We start from the raw sequence: 19,702 nt of genomic DNA on the forward strand, positions 1-19,702 counted from the left end.
CAGTCTTTATTGATCAATCTTGATATGTCAGTGACCTGCAAAGTGAAAATGGGCACTGGTGATCTTGTTCAAGCCACAGGAAAAGGGACACTTGTAGTTGAGACAAGAAAAGGAAGAAGATACATAAATGAAGTGCTGCTTGTCCCTGGTCTGAATGAGAATTTGTTGAGTATAGGACAAATGCTGGAGCATGGGTACTACATTCTATTTGGAGGAAATCATGCATTAATATGTGATGACAGCAGCCTTGATAATGTTGTTGCCAAAGTTGAAATGGCTGGAAATAGATGTTTTCCATTATCTATGGAATCTATCTGCTCAATGGCAATGAAAGGAGCAGTACAAGAAGATCCATGGGTTTGGCATAGAAGATTGGGGCACTTGAACTTTGCAAGCATGAAAAAAATGCAGCAAACACAAATGGTGCTAGGCTTGCCTAATTTCTCAGAAAAGGAAGGAGTATGTGAAGGCTGTGTGTATGGTAAAAGCCACAGAGAACCATTTGAGAATGAGAAGCCTTGGAGAGCCAACAGTCCACTTGAGTTGATACACACAGATGTATGTGGTCCAATGCAAAATGAGTCCATTGGAGGAAATAAATACTTCATCACATTCATTGATGACTATTCAAGAATGTGTTGGGTATATTTTCTAAGAAACAAGTCAAGTGTGATAAGTGTGTTCAAAAAGTTCAAAGCATTTGTTGAGCTACAAAGTGGATTCAATTTAAAGAAACTCAGAAGTGACAGAGGTGGAGAGTACACTTCACATGAATTCCTTGAGTATTGCAGTGATCTTGGCATGGAGAGGCAACTGACTATTGCCTACTCACCTCAGCAAAATGGAGTTGCTGAAAGAAGAAACAGAACCATCTGTGAAATGGCAAGATCAATGATGACTGAGAAGAAAATTCCTGTAAAGTTCTGGGCTGAAGCAGTTGGTACTGCTGTGTATCTACAAAACAGGTGCTATACCACTTCAGTTACAGACAAAACACCATTTGAAGCTTTCACAGGAAGAAAACCTAGTGTAAAACACTTAAGAGTGTTTGGAAGCATCTGTTACAGTCACATTCCATCAAATCTTAGACAGAAGTTTGATGACAAAGCAAGCAAAGGAATCTTTATGGGTTATGGCAGCTGTGAGAAGGGTTACAGGATTTATAATCTTCAAACTGAGAAGATTATACTCTCAAGAAGTGTTGTTTTTGATGAGAACAAATCCTGGAATTGGGAAAGCAAGCAAGTTGAAACTGTCTCCATGCCTCTTATTTTTGAAAATGGAAATTCTGAGATAACTGAAGCAGAGGAAACCTCTCATGAAACTCACAGCATTGATTCCCCAAATCAAAATCAATTAATCTCAGATGATGAACATGTCCCTGAGAGCAATGGCAGTGGTTCTAGTCAAGGCTCAACTCCAAGTAATACACCAGTAAGGTTGAGAAGCTTGGAGGACATCTATGCAAGATGTCATATGACTATTATTGAACCAGAAAATTATTATGAAGCTATTGAAGACAAAGCATGGAAGGAAGCAATGGAAGCTGAGATTGAAACTATTGAAAAGAATGGAACTTGGGAGCTGGTGGAAAGGCCTACTCATAAACCAGTCATAGGAGTCAAATGGGTGTTCAAAACCAAGCTTAATCTGGATGGAACGGTTCAAAAACACAAGGCTAGGCTTGTAGCTAAAGGGTATGCTCAGAAACCTGGTATTGACTTTAATGAAACCTTTGCCCCAGTGGCAAGGTTAGATACAATTAGAACTTTGATTGCACTTGCAGCACAAAAGGGTTGGAAGTTGTTTCAACTAGACGTGAAGTCAGCCTTCTTGAATGGAGTACTTGAGGAGGAGGTTTATACTGAGCAACCAGAGGGGTTTGAAGTGAAAAAGGCTAGTCATAAGGTTTATAAGCTAAGGAAGGCTCTCTATGGTTTGAAGCAAGCTCCCAGAGCCTGGTACAGTGAGATTGACTCTTATCTCACTAGCTGCAAGTTTCAAAGAAGCATTAGTGAGGCCACCTTATATACCAGAACTGATGAAGAGGGAAAATTGATCATTGTCTCTATATATGTTGATGATATAGTGTATACTGGAAACAGTAATGCATTGCTCAATGAGTTTAAAAGGGACATGATGCAAAAGTATGAAATGACTGACCTTGGACTCCTACATCATTTCTTAGGAATGGGGGTTCTACAATCTGAAAAAGGGGTGTTTATTCATCAAAGCAAGTATGCAAAGTCCTTGCTTGTGAAGTTTGGCCTCGAGGATTGTAAATCAGTTACAATTCCTCTTCCCACTGGTGAAAGACTAAAGAAAGTTGATGGAAGTGAATTAGCCGATGAAGGTCTGTTTAGAAAAATTGTTGGCAGCTTGTTATATTTAACTGCAACCAGACCTGATATAATATTTGCAGCCAGTCTGTTATCAAGATTCATGCACAGCCCTACAAAGAAGCACATGGGAATTGCAAAAAGGGTTCTCAGATACATTCAAGGCACTCTCAGCTATGGCATTGAATTTACAAGGGACAAAAATGTTGTTCTGATTGGTTTTTGTGACTCTGATTGGGCTGGCAGTGAAGATGACAGTAGAAGTACATCTGGATATGCATTCAGTTTTGGTAGTGGAGTTTTTTCATGGGCTTCAGTCAAGCAAAACACAGTTGCATTGTCAACTGCAGAAGCTGAATACGTTTCAGCTGCTGAAGCAACAGCTCAAGCTATCTGGCTAAGGTTTGTGTTGGATGATTTTGGTGAAATGCAATCTGATGCAACGCCATTGTTTTGTGACAACATGTCAGCAATATCAATGGTTAAAAATCCTGTTTTCCATCAGAGAACAAGACACATAAACCGAAGGTATCATTTCATAAGGGAAGCTTTACAAGAAGGGGTGCTTGACATGAAGTTCTGCATAAGTGAAGAACAGTTGGCAGATATTTTTACAAAAGCTCTGCCCAAAGATCGATTCAATTACTTGAGGTTGAAACTTGGAGTGAAACCAGTAAGCAGCTTAGGAGAGGCTGTTGAGAGTTAAGCTGCATACTAGCTTTGAATCAAGCTGCAGAAGTTAAGCCTGCAGATTAACAGTGAAGAGGATGAAGAAATCAAAGGAGCTGAAGAACTTTCCTTTTATAGCAATAGCCGTTAAAGGTTATGTCCAACGGCTAGTTTTCTGTCTATTTTGGGAAACTCTACAGCTGTCTTTCTTAGCTGTCTTAGTCCTATCTGTCGTAACGATTCCTTGCCTAGGTGTAAGAATCGTAGCCTCCAATGACCTTGAAAGGCTGGAGATGAATCCTAGTGTCCTAGATATTTTTAGGATCTGTTTTTGACAGAATGAGTCATGCATATATTCTGTGTTCTTGGCTCTGTTGAATATACAAGAAAATATACTGAAACAATTATCCTCTCTGAGTTTTCTCTCCTCTGCATACGTTGCTAACAAAAGGTTTTGTTTGTTGCTAACCATAAAGTTTTATATCAAAAATCAACAGGGTCATAGGCTCCGGAGCCATGAAATTTACTATCTTCTCGTGAACATTATACCTGCAAAAGCATATTTATTAATTTCCAAAACAAATCATAGCAGGTCCACATAAGGAAACAAAGAATTAACCTATATATACTGATACCTTATCTTGCGACTCTTAGAGGCTCGTCAGTCCACAATCTTCCTCTTCTTAGTATGCAACTTTTTCAGAGAATAAAAGGCCGTCTCTGTGGATAACCAAATAGTGGAAAATCAGAATCATTAAATAATATGCTGGCAATAACAGGAAACAACTATGCCAGACCGCTCCATTTTGAACGTTCTAGCAACTTGAATAAGTTCCAAACCCACCATAACGGAGAAAATGCAGTGACCTTATTGACTTTGACCACTTGGGGAGATACAATATTAAACAATTGAAAATGCAAGAATTTTTCAATGCAATTTGATTGCATTTGTTGTTTTGAACTACAGGAACTCTTAAAGATTGGGTATAACCATATAAGCGCACATTTAAAAGATTCATGTATGAAGTACGGGATGCCCCAATAATCTTGTTATGATGTTATAAATGAAGCACAATTCTGTCTGAGCATGCCCATGCAACCTTGGGAACTCAATTTAGAGGGAAGTTTTAATATCTTACAGTACCAAATACACCAACTGCCGATCGCCTCATCTGCATCTGCTTAACCATTCTGCTTGGATCTCTCATATAAGAAGCAACTTGTTCACTGATATTCTGCAATTGGAAAGGAAAATTCATTCCTGTTGAATATCTGGCGAAGCATGGCTATAAGTCCACTCATAGGTCGATTACAAAGTTCGATCATAGGGCCAAACCTGATTAAAAGCATGCAGCTTGCTTTTAATAGCAGCAGCACCTGTGGTCACCTGTGTCTTCCTCTGCCATTTGTCTATTGATTTGTAGAACAAAGTAGAACAAAATGCCACAAAACATGTAAGGGAACTTGTCGCAGCATGACTGCTAGTAAAAGATTTTTGATGGTAGAATTTCACACAAGTATAATTACATCTCAGTGTATACATATGTCGCCGTAGAATTTTTAAGGAAGATAAATGCATTTCATGGTCTTTTGCCAGCCCCTTTAATTAGCAAACATACTAATATACTCCACTTCCATAAGTTGAATTCAAAATATCAACCGACTTTATAATACTATTGTTTGGTACATCTCATCTGTAACAGTTAATGAGGTATTAATTGTCAACTACCTAATAAAAAAAGAGTGCTGCTAAAGGAACCCTAAAATTAACTGAGTACACCCTATGATCTAAGTACACCTTAATATTTTAATCAAAATGTAAAATTAACTAAGTACACCCTATTTAACTACCAAAAATACCCCTAGTACACCATAGTACACTCTATCACACAACACCTTAATGGATCTGAATCATCTGCTTGGATTTTTGCCAAACGGACAAAAGCTAGCGTTGTCAATTATCTTCTTCAGAAATAGATTCAAGGAATCCCAAGTATGAAACTCAATGATGCCAATTTTAGCCAGAAAAAGAAAAAAAAAAAAAAAAAACCCTTCTTTAGCCTAAACCCTTTACAAAAGGTCTATGTGATGAGATCAACAGTGAGCTGGCCAATTTCTGGTGGGGAAAGCAAGACTCCGATGTAAAGATACATTGGAAGTCATGGTCTACTTTATGCCTACCTAAAACTGAGGGTGGGCTGGGTTTTAGAGACCTCAATACCTTTAATTTAGCCCTCCTTGGTAAACAAGCATGGAGACTGATCCATGATCCTAACTCCTACTGGGCAAAATTGATTAAGGCCAGGTACTTTCCAAACTGTGACTTTTTGAACGCCGTGGCAGGTCATCGCCCCTCTTGGGGTTGGGCTAGTTTGTTGGAAGGAAGAGAAGTAATTAAGGAAAATGTAAGGCATCAAGTTTTCAATGGTCTAAATACGAAGATTTGGCAGCACCGTTGGCTTCTTCCTCCTCACCATGGTTTTGTGGTGCCTATGACCCCTGTGCCGTCGAATGCCCCCCAAATGGTTAGTGAGATCTTAGATGGACATACCAGAACATGGAACACGCAGGCTCTTGCTCAGTATGTGAGCCAGGACACTGTTAAGGTTATCAGTGAGGTCCCTATAGGTAACTTGCACAGGGATGATAGAGTTGTGTGGCCCTGGAACAAATCGGGTTTGTATTCTGTAAAGTCTGGTTATAATCTGCAGGTGGTCTCTGTTTCCTCCAGTGGGGTAAATAACCGTTCGTCCCATGTAATTGAAAGAGGTGTGTGGAAAGGTATTTGGGCGACTCCCACTCTCCCAAAGATCAAGTTTTTTCTCTGGCGCATGATGAATAGGGCCTTGCCTACCAGACTTAATCTGTATCGCAGAAGGATTATTGCGACTCCAATTTTCCCCATATGCAATCAGTATGAAGAATCTGAGGAGCACGCTATCTTTCTGTGCCCGTGGTCCCAAGCTGTCTGGTTTGGCTCCCCTTTAAATTACCGAGTGAACCCACAAAGCCTCACCATGATTGATTGCTGGTACAATGGGCTGTTAAATAGTCATATGTTAACCAAATTCCAAAGAGTTTGGGTTCTGTCTTTGGTGAGTTTTATCTCGTGGGAGATATGGAAAACAAGATGCAAATTTCTTTTTGAGGACTTTAAAATCGATCCCATAAGTGTGGTGGAATATGCTGTTTCAGCAGCAGAAGAGTTCGAGGCAGTTAGGTGTCAAGCTGACTCCACCAGATATGGGGCTACTGCTCTGACCCCGTCAGCTGGTTTATGGAAACCCCCTATTAGTGGTGCAATAAAGATAAACTTCGATGCTGCTTGGAAAAATCATGAGGCAGGCTTGGGTGTGGTGATGAGAAATCAGAATAAGGATTTTTGCTATGGTTTTGCAAGTAAACGCTACTGTAATAGTCCTTTGATAGCAGAAACCGAAGCAGCCATTGAGGCTCTGAGATGCGCAAGTCTGAGAGGCTACTCAAGGTTAGTTATGGAATCAGATTCTAAAGTCCTCATTGATAATATCAAGGGTAAAGGTTGCACGAGGGCATGGACCATTCTCCCTCTGCTGGATGAGATCATGCGCCTGAGTGCAGGTTTCTCTGATGTGGAATGGTGTTGGATCCCTCGTGGAGCAAATCGAGCGGCTCATGTGACCGCAGCGATAGGTTTAAGGGTGGTGTGTCCGCAAGGATGGGCTAACCAGCCACCTCCGTCCCTAGTGCGTGTTCTGGCTTCTGATGGACTTCCAAGTCCCCCTTAATTGTATTTTTGCTGGTTTTGTCTCTGTGGGGAGAGTTTTGGTTTCTAGACTCTGCGAGTTTAGCAACTTTCCCTGAGTTTTAGCTTTTTGTCTGTTTGTATTCCTCCTCTGTTTTCAATGAAAGCTTCGTTGTCCAAAAAAAAAAAAATGATCACCAATCTGACTGGTTCACAACGTAATTAATAATCCATCCCGCATATACTTCCATGATGGCAACAAGCTGTGAGTGCGATAGGTGGGAGGAGATGAATGCGTGGGATTGAGGTTGTAGAGCATTTTGTTTAAGGTAGAATTCCCTGTAATCGGTGTAGGTGTTGGAGGAGGCCTGGTTGTTTTTATTATTCTTATTATTATTTGAAGTGCTGCTCATTGTAAAGTATTGCCCTAACAAACATAACCAGAAGGAACTGCAAATATCGTGTATTTTTTTGTCTTCCATATTTTCTTCTTTTCATTTCAAATCCAGCTAGCACCTCTATTTTACTCTCTCAATTGAAAATTATGGAAAAAATAATAGGAGTTTTAACAGACTGGCTTATAAATTATAATGGGATTGAGAATAAAATAATTTCTACAAGTTGAGAGTAGAAAGAAAGGTGATGGGATAAAATAAATAAAAATGGGGTTTTGAGGGTTTTGTGGACTCTCAGATTTTTGAAGAAGAAGAAGAAGAAAAGTAGATACCTTTTTGGTCATTTTATATTGGGATAAATGAGTAATTCAATAAATAATTTGGTAGTATGGTGTACTCAGTTAATTTTAGGGTTCGTTTAGCAACACTCTAAAAAAAATATAAAAATTATATACACTACAGTATTGAGTTAGAGAAAAAAATACTAAGATACTTGAATCTACCATTTAATAGAAATTCCAAAAGAAAACAGGGATAAGAATTTCAAGTTTCTTTTTGCTGCTCTAAATGGATCAGCCAGGTATTGCATGAACTCAAAATTTAATATATTCAGTTTTACACAAGTTCAGATCGATTTCAATAAAACAAGAGCATATGCAGAGTATGATCCTTCTTCTCAAATTATCTAGAATATGATCCGAGTACCAATCCTCATCACCATCAGCATCAATGTTATTAGATGATTCTGAATGCTTTGACTGAGCAGATTTACCTTAAGAACAGGAAACATATTAAGACAAGCAATAAATGTACACATGCAGTATGAAGTTGATGAAAGTGAAAATATAGCACAAACTAGGACAGTCAATTAGACTAAGGTAGCCCAAAAGCCGGATTTGTTTGGCTTAATCGGACTAAGCTTTATACGATAAAGCTGGAAGGATTTTGGGCCAGATTTGAAATTCAGGCTGATCTTGGTCTACCCTCAGATCAACCAAAACATGGCCCAATCTGATTTGGTTTCTATGCATATGGGATATGTGCCTAGAAATTGTATATAAATTTTAATTTTAATTTGTTTTTTTTTAATCAAAATATTATAATTTTGGTTTGACAAACATTAGTTTTAAGAGCTTATTATATACTGATTACTGAGCTATACATATTATTGAAATTATCTTCGACATTTTTTGACTTGTTCAAGAATCTCACGAGTATTATATGAAATATGCAAAAGGTTAATTTACAAAGGGGATTTTAACATTATTCGGATGGTGATCAAGATCTTGATGGCACATATGGCTAGCTAACAAAGACTTGCCGTTTTTCTGTACATATTTTTATGTTCTTATCTTAATTTCTATTAATTTGAGGCCCGTAAACTGTTACATTCACTACTACAAAAAACACTTTGCGCGACGAAATAATTTTGTAGCGCAAAGTACAATTTCGTCGCGCAAAGTTTGCGCGACGAAATTTTGGTCCCGCAAGTTCTGTCGTGCAAAGATCGTAAAGAAAGGTTTTGCGCGACGAATACTAACGTCGCTAAAAGATACTTTGCGCGACGAATTATAACTACTTTGCGCGACGAATAGTATCAACTTTGCGCGACGAAAGTTAACGTCGCGCAAATACACTTTGCGCGACGAATCCTAATGTCGCGCAAATCTTTGCGCGACGAAATATTCAATTTTTTCATTTTTTATTTTTAAAAAAATTTAATTAAAATTAACTAGTTTAATAGTTTGCACGACGAAATATTTTGTCGCCCAAGGTTTTTGACATTTTGTTTTATTATTTCTTTTATATCAATTTCATTATATTAATTTTTCAAATTTTTACTTTTTAAATTTAATTTAATTGTATGATTTTTTTTTAATTACTTTAATTTAAATAGACATATTCAAAATAAAATTACATATAAAAAGAGTGGTCAAATTATCCAATATATATAATATTCAAAATGTACACATAAATTAACAAAGTACAATAATAAAATCTACAAGCCTATTGTGGTGGTAGTGGTGGAGGATATGTTTCGATAGCGTCCAAATCCTCCACTTTAGCCGTCAAAGTCTCGATGATTCCCTACAAAAAAAAAAAACAAATATTGTCAAATAACAACAAAATAACAAAAAATTGGCATAAACTCAAAACTAACTCCAAAAACACATATTAATGAAGAAAAAAAAATTTAAACTTTGGAGAGAATATACCTTTTGGCAAGATTTTGAGTGAGTGAGAATGAGAGGGAGAAGTGAGTGTGAGAGAATAGAGAAGATAGTGAGAGAGAGATGAAAGAGTGAGTGAGAGTGAGAGATGATGAAAAGAGAGATAAGAGAGTGAGTGACAGTGAGAGATAGTGAAGAGAGAGATGAGAGACTAAGTGAGAGGAGTGAGTGTGAGAGAAAGGGTAGGATTTGGGGAGAAGGAAAGAGAGAGGAGAGGTAAGAGTAGAAGACATTGAGAAAATGGTGGAGGTGTTATTTTGGTTTTAAAAACCGTATCACTTTGCGCGACGAAACAATATATTGTTCGCGCAGAGTCTCGAAATTTTTTATTTAAAAAAATTCCCATTTTTGGTGCGCGCCCAAATTTTTAGGGTTTTGTGCGACGAAATTTTGGTCGCTCAAAGTTTTGCGCGACCACAATATTCCCGCTTCCCATTTTTGGTACCCGCCCAAAATTTTCGGGTATACTTTGCGCGACGAACGACTATATATTGGTCCCGCAAAGTTGTAAATTTTTTTTTTTAAATTCCCATTTTTGGTACCGCCCAAATTTTTAGAGTATACTTTGCGCGACGAACTAGTATATATTGGTCGCGCAAAGTTGGAAAAAAAAATTAAAAAAATTTCGCATTTTTGGTACCGCCCAAAATTTTAGAGTATATTTTGCGTGACGAACTAGTATATATTGGTCGCGCAAAGTTGGAAAAAAATAATTTTAAATTTCGCATTTTTGGTACCCGCCCAAATTTTTCGGGTATACTTTGCGCGACGAACGACTATATATTGGTCCCGCAAAAATTTGCGCGACGAATTATATATTCGTCCCGCACAAATTTGCGCGACGAATCATATATTCGTCCCGCAAAGTCGTAATTTTTTTTTTTAAATTCCCATTTTTGGTACTCGCCAAATTTTTAGCGTATACTTTGCGTGACGAACTACTATATATTAGTCACGCAAAGTCGTAAAAAAATATTTAAAAAAAATTCTCATTTTTTGTACCCACCCAAATTTTTAGAGTATACTTTGCACGACGAATTATTATATTGGTCGCGCAAAGTCTTAAAAAAAATTTAAACCTACTAATAAATATATATACTATTCAATTTCTTAAGTGTTATACGTACAAAATAAACAAATTTAAAGCTACTCAACGATCCAACCGTCAAACTTTTTTGTTTATACTTCGAGATTGTCTACGCCAAAATTCGAAAAAAATAAACATTAAGAGATCAAGTAATGGGACAAAACATTTCGACGGTTATAAAAGAAAAATCAAGATTTAACGGTGATTTCAACTCTGATTTTGATGATTTTTTACAGCTACACTCCTTGACCCTATATGAATACAATGACTGCATTCGATCGTCAATTTAAAATATTGACACTAGTGGATACCACAAAATCTTATGTTATATTTAATGAAAGTATAAATAAACTCTTAATTGTTAGTGAATATATTGTTTTGATGGCATACACATTCTATGAAACTAGTTTCAACGATCCAACCATCAAACTTATTTGTTTACACATCGAGATCATATAAGCCAAAAATCGGGAATTTTTTTTTCTTCAGAAATCAAGTAACGGGACAAAACATTTTGATGGTTATAAACGAAAAATCAAGATTTAACGGTTATTTCAACTCTGATTTTGATGATTTTTTACAGCTACACTCCTTGACCCTATATGAATACAATGACTGCATTCGATCGTCAATTTAAAATATTTACACTAGTGGATACCACAAAATCTTATGTTATATTTAATGAAAGTATAAATAAACTCTTAATTGTTAGTGAATATATTGTTTTGATGGCATATGTATTCTATGAAACTAGTTTCGACGATCCAACCGTCAAACTTGTTTGTTTATACTTCGAGATCGTATACCCTAAAAATCAGAAAAAATAAACATTCAAAGATCACGTAATAGGACAAAATTTTCGACGGTTATAAATGAAAAATCACGATTTAACGGTTATTTCAATTTCGATTTTAATGATTTTTTATAGCTACACTCCTTGACCCTATATGAATACAATGAACCAATTTGATCGTCAATTTAAAATATAATACATTTAAAATATTATATTTTTCTAACAAAATAATTTTTTTTTTTAATTTTTTTTTTTTTTTTGTAAAGACTTTGCGAGACGAAGTTTATAAATTCGTCGCGCAAAGTCATGCAAAGATTTTTATTAAAAAAATTATTTTATTTATTTTTGTAAAGACTTTGCAAGACGAAATACACTTCGTCGCGCAAGACTTTGTGCACCGAATTTTATTGTTTCGTAGCGCAAAGTCATGCAAAGATTTTTACAAATAATTTTTTTATTTTCTTTATTTTTGTAAAGACTTTACGAGACGAACCACACTTCGTCACGCAAAATTTGGTCGCGCAAAGGGTTTTTTTTACTAGTGATTGCGCGAGATCTGCCAACGTGGAGTCGACATAATTAATTAACAAATTCCTATATATAATAGTGCAAAAAAAAAATTCTATATATATTAAGTAAAAGGCAGAGAATGGTGAAATATTCAAAATACCAAAAAATACTCTTGGTTAATTCAAACATTAAGAATTGACATTATTAATTAAATGAAGATAATAAGGTAAATTCACATTTTTTAGAATATAGTTACTTTTATAGAATATAGCTACACATGTTATCTTTTCTTAATTCTAAAAAGAAAAGAAAAAAGAAAAAAGAAAATCAATTGTCATGTGCCAAGGACTAGTAATAATAATAATAATCAATGAGTGTGCTGAATAGATTAAAGAAACAAGAGATGACCTCAAAAAAAAATTGGAGGGAACATAATTGTGTTGCAGCGCATTAAATATCACATTAAATCCTGTGTTCAAATTCTCTTAATAACGCTTGTATCAATTATTAAACAAAGACAAAGAAATCAATTCTTTCTAAAAGTGGACGGCACCATGATTTACTCCTCTTTTCCGTCTTGCTTTCGGGTACTGGCCATGGAGCCAAGGGAACACAATATCCCATGCACATAATTTTATAATTCAAAAGACAATTCCACCGAAAGCACTTTTGAAGCCAACAAAGTCAAGGTAGGTGCCCACAACAAAACACATCACACGCCATCAAATTTGAGCCAATTCCAACAGTAGGAATAGGAACCTCAAAACTTGATAGAAGATTTAATTTCCACGCAGACAGTTTATTTGTTCACAACACCTCATCCATGGCACTTGTGCGAGCAGCTCGGAAAACCTCCTCTTCTTATACTTGTCGATATTTTCATTATGACGTGTTCCTGAGTTTCAGACAAGAAAACCAAAGGCCCAAACAAGGGAACCCGTAACAAATCGAGGAATAATACATACAACATGAGAACTAATTTTAATTTCAAAATCGCAACTAGCACTTAGTTTATTGGAGCATAAAATTTGGATCCAGCAAGATCGATCGAAGTGATAATAGGCAGAGGTTTCCTGGCAATGGCATGGTGTGTACCTAGAATTTGTCATGCCATTACCTAGAATTTCCTGGCAATGGCATGGTGTGTATCTTTTTAAAAGACACAATTAAAGCTCCCACTAGTTGGATTGCTTTTGTTACTTTCTCCCTTCTTTATCTTAAAGAAAGAAAAAAAAACACATGATGATTTCATTTGCTTGACTCAAAATAATTGCTTTTTAAGTCAATGGATGGATGATCCTTTCATTTGGTCATTCACAAGCTGCTTGTTTATACAATCCATCCAGGCAGTTTACTTGTTCACAACACCTCATCCATGGCACTTGTGAGTGCAGCCGATCCACAAACCTCCTCTGTTTCCAGTACTTCTCGATATTGTCGTTATCACGTGTTCCTGAGTTTCAGAGGCCAAGACACTCGCAAGACTTTCACTGACCACCTCTACACGGCCCTTGTCAAAGCCGGATTTCGCACTTTCCGAGATGACGATGAAGTCGAGAGGGGAGAAGGTATCAAGCCCGAACTGCAGAAAGCAATCAAACACTCAAGAACTTCTGTTATTGTGTTTTCGAAAAACTACGCGTCGTCCAGATGGTGCCTTGACGAGCTCGTCATGATCCTTGAACGCAAGAGGCTCTCAGCTGACCATGTCGTTTTACCTGTCTTCTACGACGTGGATCCATCCGACTTGCGGAAGCAGAAAGGAAGTCTTGCGGAGGCATTCGCTAGACACCAAAAAACCCAACCGTCGAACAAAGTGAAGGAATGGAGGGAGGCACTTGCAGAGGTTGCAGATCTGGCAGGGATGGTCTTACAAAATCAAGCTGATGGGTAATTTCTTTTATCTGTAAGTCTCTTTCTAAAGTTAAAATACTGAAAATAGACTTACTTTTTCTGAATTTTCATATAATATTTCTGAATTTTCGTATGGCTTGTTTTACTTTAAAATGTATCTTCCTCAATATAAACTTAACAGTAAGAATATTCTACTATCCTTAAAATAAAATAAAATAAAAAATTAAGTATAATTATTTCTACTTTAATACAGGCGTATTTTAAAACTTCTCACAATAGAGTTGAAGTCCAATAATTAATTAGACGGATTGTACTATTGCAAGGATGTTTGAATTCTTTTTTCATTTGGATTGCAACTTTTCAGACACGAGTCAAAGTTTATCAACAAGATTGTTCAAGTGATGGGAGAAAAACTAAGGCGTAGACCCCTAAGTGTTCCCCACATCATGATCGGAATGCATTCTCAAATCAACGAACTGAATTTATGGTTACAAGATGGATCAGATGATGTTGGCATACTTGTAATTTATGGCATGAGCGGAATAGGGAAGACAACCATTGCAAAGTCTGTTTATAATTCAAACTATGGAAGGTTTGAAGGAAGTAGCTTCCTTGAAAACGTAAAAGAAGTTTCTCAGCAACCCAATGGCTTAGTTCAAATACAAACACAGCTTCTTTCTGATATTTTGAATGGGAGAAAAATGAAAATAAGCAATGTTAGTGAAGGATTAACTGAGATTGAAGATGCAATAAGCTCTAAGAGGGTTCTCCTTGTTCTCGACGATGTGGATCATAGGGATCAATTAGATGCAGTATTTCGGATGAAAGATCTGTTTTATCCAGGAAGTAAAATCATAATAACAACTAGGCATGCAAGATTGTTAAGGGCTCATCAAGTTACTAAGGTGCATGAAGTTGAAACTTTGAATTCCAAGGAATCATTGGAGCTTTTTAGTTGGCACGCTTTTGGTCAGGACCATCCCTTTGAAGGTTACATAGAATATTCGCAAAAAATAGTGGGTCATTGCGGAGGACTTCCATTAGCTCTTGAAGTTTTAGGTTCTTCTATGTACTTGGGGGATAGTATAGATGTATGGAAAAGTGCACTGGAGAAGTTAGAAGCCATTCCAAATGGTGAAATAGTAAATAAACTAAGAGTAAGCTATGACTCTTTGCAAGATGACCATGACCGAAATTTATTCCTCCACATTGCTTGTTTCTTTATCGGAAAGGACAAAGACTACATTGTTAACATACTAGATGGATGTGATTTCTATACAATTGTTGGCATTCAAAATCTCATCGATAGATGTTTGGTGACAATTGATGAATTTGACAAGGTGCAGATGCATGACATGATCCTTGGAATGGGAAGACAAATTGTTTGCCTAGAATCAGAAAAGCCTTGGAAGCGTAGTAGAGTATGGCAACATAAGGATGCTTTCAATATCTTGACAGAAAAGAATGTAAGAAAAAGGTCGTATATGCACACATATATGTTTTTCATTTGTAAATATTTTTCAAATGTTTTTCCCCTTTCTTCTGTAGGGTACAGATTCAATTGAAGGCCTTGTCCTCGACATGCACATGCTCCCTAGAAACAGTCACATAAACTCAACGGAGATGGTCTTGGAAGCCAATGCATTCGCAAGGATGCATGAACTAAAACTACTCCATCTTAGTCATGTACAACTCGACGGATCTTATGCAGAATTTTGTACAAGATTAAGATGGTTGTGTTGGAATAAGTTTCCTTTGGATTCTATACCCACAGATTTTCCTTTGGGGAGCCTGATTGTTCTTGAAATGCAATATAGCAGCTTGAGGCAAGTCTTCAAAGGAACAAAAGTATGTTACTCTACGCTTTTCAATTTTCACTTTCATTTGGCTTTTAGTTTCATAAAAAAATATATACATCTACAACAATTAACTCCCCCCAATTTTTTCTTCTGTTCATTTTTTCCCCCACAGCGTCTTTCATCATTGAAGATCCTTGATCTCAGCCATTCTCATTCACTTACAGAACTCACCAACTTTTCATTTTTCCCAAATCTAGAGAAATTGATTCTTGTAGATTGTGAAAGACTGGTTGATGTCAATGAATCCATTGGGAACCTTGAGAGACTTGTTTACTTGAGTATGAAGGATTGCAAAAATCTTAGGATGCTTCCAGAGAACATGTTTTTGCTAAAATCACTTGAAACACTTATTATATCTGGTTGCACAAATCTTAATAAGTTGTCAGTTGAGATGTTAAGGAACATGGAATTTCTGAAAGTGCTTGAGATGGATGAAATTCCGATAACTCAATTATGGCGAGGAAGAAGTTCATGTATCTTGAGTTCTTTACCATGCTCTTTAGTATATTTAAGTGTTTGGGGTTGCAATCTTTCGGATGATGACTTTCCTAGGAATTTTAGTAATTTATCCTCATTGCGAAGACTAAACGTAGGGAATAATCCAATTTGTGTCCTACCAAATTGCATCCAAGGTTTAGCAAGAGTCGATAAACTCTCTTTTCCCATGTGTAAGAGGCTCAAATCGCTTGTGGGTTTGCCAGAAGTAGATGACTTGGATATCCAACATTGCGTATCATTGGAAAAAATAACATATCAGTACTTTCCACGCTATAAGCATGCCTATTATTACTTTCCACATCATATTTGGCCATCTACCCGTGCGAATGGGAACCCCAACCTGGTTGAGTGGGAGGATTCTTACAAGGTAGAACCTATTGGAAGAGTTGACGTAGATATGATCAACCTCTTGGGCTTGTGCAACTTGGAATCCATGGCACCCATTCGGATTCGAAAACCATTCTGTAGTGCAATAGATCGAAGTCCTGTCCAGGTGCGCCTCTCTCTCTCTTTCTCTCTCTCTCATTTGATCAAAGGAAAGAGTTTACTAATATGGTCATTTGCATTGCATATATATAGGGAGTGTACGAACAAGGTATTTTCAGCACATTTTTTGCCGGGAATGAGGTTCCGGGCCGATTCAGCCATAAAAGTAGAAGGTCCTCCATATCTTTTACTGTGACTTTACCTGATAAACACAGAATTAAAGCCTTGGTCATCTTCGCCGTCATCTGCGCTGTCTATGCGAGTTCTAGCTTTAATTTTACTCCCAATCTGATGGTTGGTTTTAAATATAATGCGGATGTGATGGCTAGAGTCAGAAATAAGAGCAAGGGTCTGAAGTGGTACTATAGCCCAACACACAACGGTATTCCAGGTGAAGGAGAAGACATGATATGGTTAAGCCACTGGAAGTTTCAGGATGATCACTTAGAAGGCGGCGATCGAGTGGTTGTTTCAGTTGTTACGCAACCTTTCCTTCGAGTAAAGGAGTTAGGCATCCAGATTGTGCAGGAACAAGAAGAGAATCATAATACTGTGATGAGTACCCAACGCAAAACCATTCACCTTCGTGCATATTCTAGTGAAATTCACCCAGGAGAATACTTGTTCAATGATGAGGACTCTGATGAAGATACAACAGGTGTGTTGCTTATTGACGCATTTGATCTTACTCCAACTGTTTCTAAAATAAACTAAATAATAAAAAATGAGACCCCTAACAAATTAAATTAGAATCACAAATCTATGTTGTTAGGATCAGATAATCATCTATGCTCGTCACAGGCCAGTCCATATTCATTTGAAAAACAAGCTTCCTCTAATTTATTGGGATTTTCTGTGTTTTCCAGACAAAGAAGAAGAGCAGGATGATCACGCTATTGCGGCTACCACAGGCAGCAATAAATTCGGCGGCCTCCGTGGCTGGAAGGTGCTCATCACCGCAGCTTGCTTCTTTGTCACTCTGTCTCTAATCACTCGGTCTTCTCTCTCTTAAAGAAAGAAGCGACAGTCCACAAGCCGTGGCTGAATTTTTTGTACATCTCAACTCAACAGCTGGTTAATTGACCGACAGAGTGGCTTTCTTCCTTCATATAAATCAACACCAAACTTTTGTCTTTGCATATATAATTATATATAGCCAATGTCTTCCTAAGACCAATTCGTTTCATAGCATCGAATACATCTTCTACTGATCTAATCAAATACAAAATTTAAGAGCCTGGATCCAAAGGCCCATACACTATACTACAGAAGCTCGTTTCTGGTTCTTCAACCCAAACAAATTATTGAGCCATGAAATTTACGATCTTCTCATGAACATTATACCTGCAAAAACATATTCATTAATGCAGGAACCTTCAACATTAATTCTGGCCTAATAACAGATTCTCCAAAAGAATTCCAAAACAACATCATAGCAGTCACATACGGAAGCAAAGAATCTATAATGATACCTTATCTTGCGACTCTTAGAGGCTCGTCTGTCAACAATCTTCCTCTTCCTAGAATGCAACTTTTTCAGAGAATAAAAGGCTGTCTCTGTGATTAACCAAATAGTGGAAAATCAGAATAATTAAATAATATGCTGGCAGTGTAGGTCTTGATTAACTGGAACAACTATGACAGAGTGCTCTATTTTGAACTCTATTATAGAAACTTGAAATAATAGAGTTCAGGATCAACTAAGTTTACCTAATATATCCCTCGAGTGAAAACAGCTAATCTCTGATCTCCTCCTCCGTATTAGACAAAACTAATTAATTATCGCATAATTTATATTTAAAAATAAAACGAAATTAACAAAACAAGGGGCTGAGGAGAGTTGGTAGCGTTTTACAGCGTACGTACGTGGAATTTAAGAAGCGATTGTGTGTGTGCGCGTGTCAAAACGGAAGTACGTGGGAGAAGGGTCGCTTGACTATTCTGAAACGCTGTCAGATAAAACGGTCTGCTTTTTTATTTTTATTTAATTGCTCTTCTGCGTGACTTCGTCTCTGCGGGCTGCACTGCCCATAGCTTGGCGTCGAACTGCAAAATCTTAACCTCGCCCCTAGTTTACTATACTCTCTAAGTTCTAACCAACCCCCCAACTGTTGCTCTGGTTAGGTTAAAAGTTACTTAGATGCCCATAACTTTTCCATAATTAGTTTTACTGTAATTACATTCTTATTCCTTACGGAATCGTTGATTATGTGGCCCATTACAATTAGGCAGGTACTTTGTATTTTTTATGACAACCTTTTAAGCCACAAATTTCTTCAATTAATTTAATCAAATCCAAATTCATTGTGCCCAGAAACTCGGAGTCATCCAAAAGATACAACATGAAAGGTCTTAGGCCATGTCACCTGTATATTAAAATCTTTTAGTGCGCACAATAATGAAATGTTGAACACAGTAGAACAAATTGCCATAAATCATGCATGGGAAGTTGTTGTTATCAGATCCGTGGCCAATCCTCATCACCATCAGCATCAATGTTATCAGATCAACCAAAACATGGCCCAATCTGATTTGGTTTCTATTCACATATTTTGCTTTTGACCACTGTAACATATACCTACCTCAAACATGGCCCAATCAAAATCACTAAGTGTCTAAATTTTTGTTATGGACAGCTGTATTTCATACCAACACGTTCCAAAACCATCTGAAATTCGGCTAGCTCGAACTTGATCAGAACTCAGCGCAAACTTTAATCCAGTTCAGTTGGCCGAAGAAGCTGATGGGCCAAGCTTTATATTTGAAATGAACTGGTTCGATCTCAAGCACAATGCTTTGCATTTTGGACCAAGCTTGGGACTCCATTCTGACACACTTAGTAGTAACTAACTAACTTAGCACGAACATAATTATAGTCTGAATTGTAGTGAATAACTATTGCAGGGGAAACATGACCTTGATGCAAACATGCAATTACCGGCAATAATTGCATATACTGATTTACAAAGTCATTAAAAATGAATTTTATTCCAATTTAGGCTTAAATAGACTACGCAATTGCACGTAGCATGATACAAAAACCAGCATCTGATTTTATTTGCAATCAATCAACCACCAACATAACCAAAGGGCTGTTGGTTAATTTATGTCAATTCACTTCTACAAAGCTTGATAACTCAATCAGTAGCAAAGTGGAATTAAAGCTAATAGTAAAATAAATTGAGAATTTAAATTGCACATCCACTATATATAATTTAGATACAATGATATTTAAATTACAATAAAAATTAAATTTA

The 19,702-nt window shown here is 36.9% G+C and overlaps 1 protein-coding gene and 1 long non-coding RNA gene across 2 annotated transcripts; one reads left to right on the top strand and one right to left on the bottom strand.

The window, feature by feature from the left end:
• Window positions 1–12,906: 12,906 nt before the first annotated feature.
• LOC110748651 (disease resistance protein RPV1-like) lies at window positions 12,907–17,578 on the top strand. Its single transcript, XM_088249715.1, has 6 exons — window positions 12,907–13,638; window positions 13,967–15,068; window positions 15,151–15,450; window positions 15,574–16,452; window positions 16,539–17,103; window positions 17,312–17,578. Exons 1-6 carry the CDS (start codon window positions 13,124–13,126, stop codon window positions 17,455–17,457), a joined length of 3,507 nt encoding a protein of 1,168 aa, XP_088105841.1. The 5' UTR covers window positions 12,907–13,123; the 3' UTR covers window positions 17,458–17,578.
• Window positions 17,258–18,149, bottom strand: LOC110748652 (uncharacterized). Its single transcript, XR_002525504.2, has 2 exons — window positions 17,918–18,149; window positions 17,258–17,789 (listed from the first exon to the last, which is right to left on the bottom strand). It is a non-coding gene; the product is annotated as an uncharacterized LOC110748652 (long non-coding RNA).
• Window positions 18,150–19,702: the final 1,553 nt, after the last annotated feature.

The sequence above is a fragment of the Prunus avium genome, chromosome 2 (genome assembly GCF_965620075.1).
Source record: "Prunus avium chromosome 2, drPruAviu1.hap1.1, whole genome shotgun sequence".
In the NCBI taxonomy this organism is placed as follows: Eukaryota; Viridiplantae; Streptophyta; class Magnoliopsida; order Rosales; family Rosaceae; genus Prunus; species Prunus avium.

Coding starts and splice junctions, on each gene's coding strand:
- LOC110748651 (XM_088249715.1), top strand. CDS start 13,124: ATGGCACTTGTGAGTGCAGCCGATCCACAAACCTCCTCTGTTTCCAGT. Junction 13,639..13,966: donor TTACAAAATCAAGCTGATGG/GTAATTTCTTTT, acceptor GCAACTTTTCAG/ACACGAGTCAAAGTTTATCA. Junction 15,069..15,150: donor ATATCTTGACAGAAAAGAAT/GTAAGAAAAAGG, acceptor TTTCTTCTGTAG/GGTACAGATTCAATTGAAGG.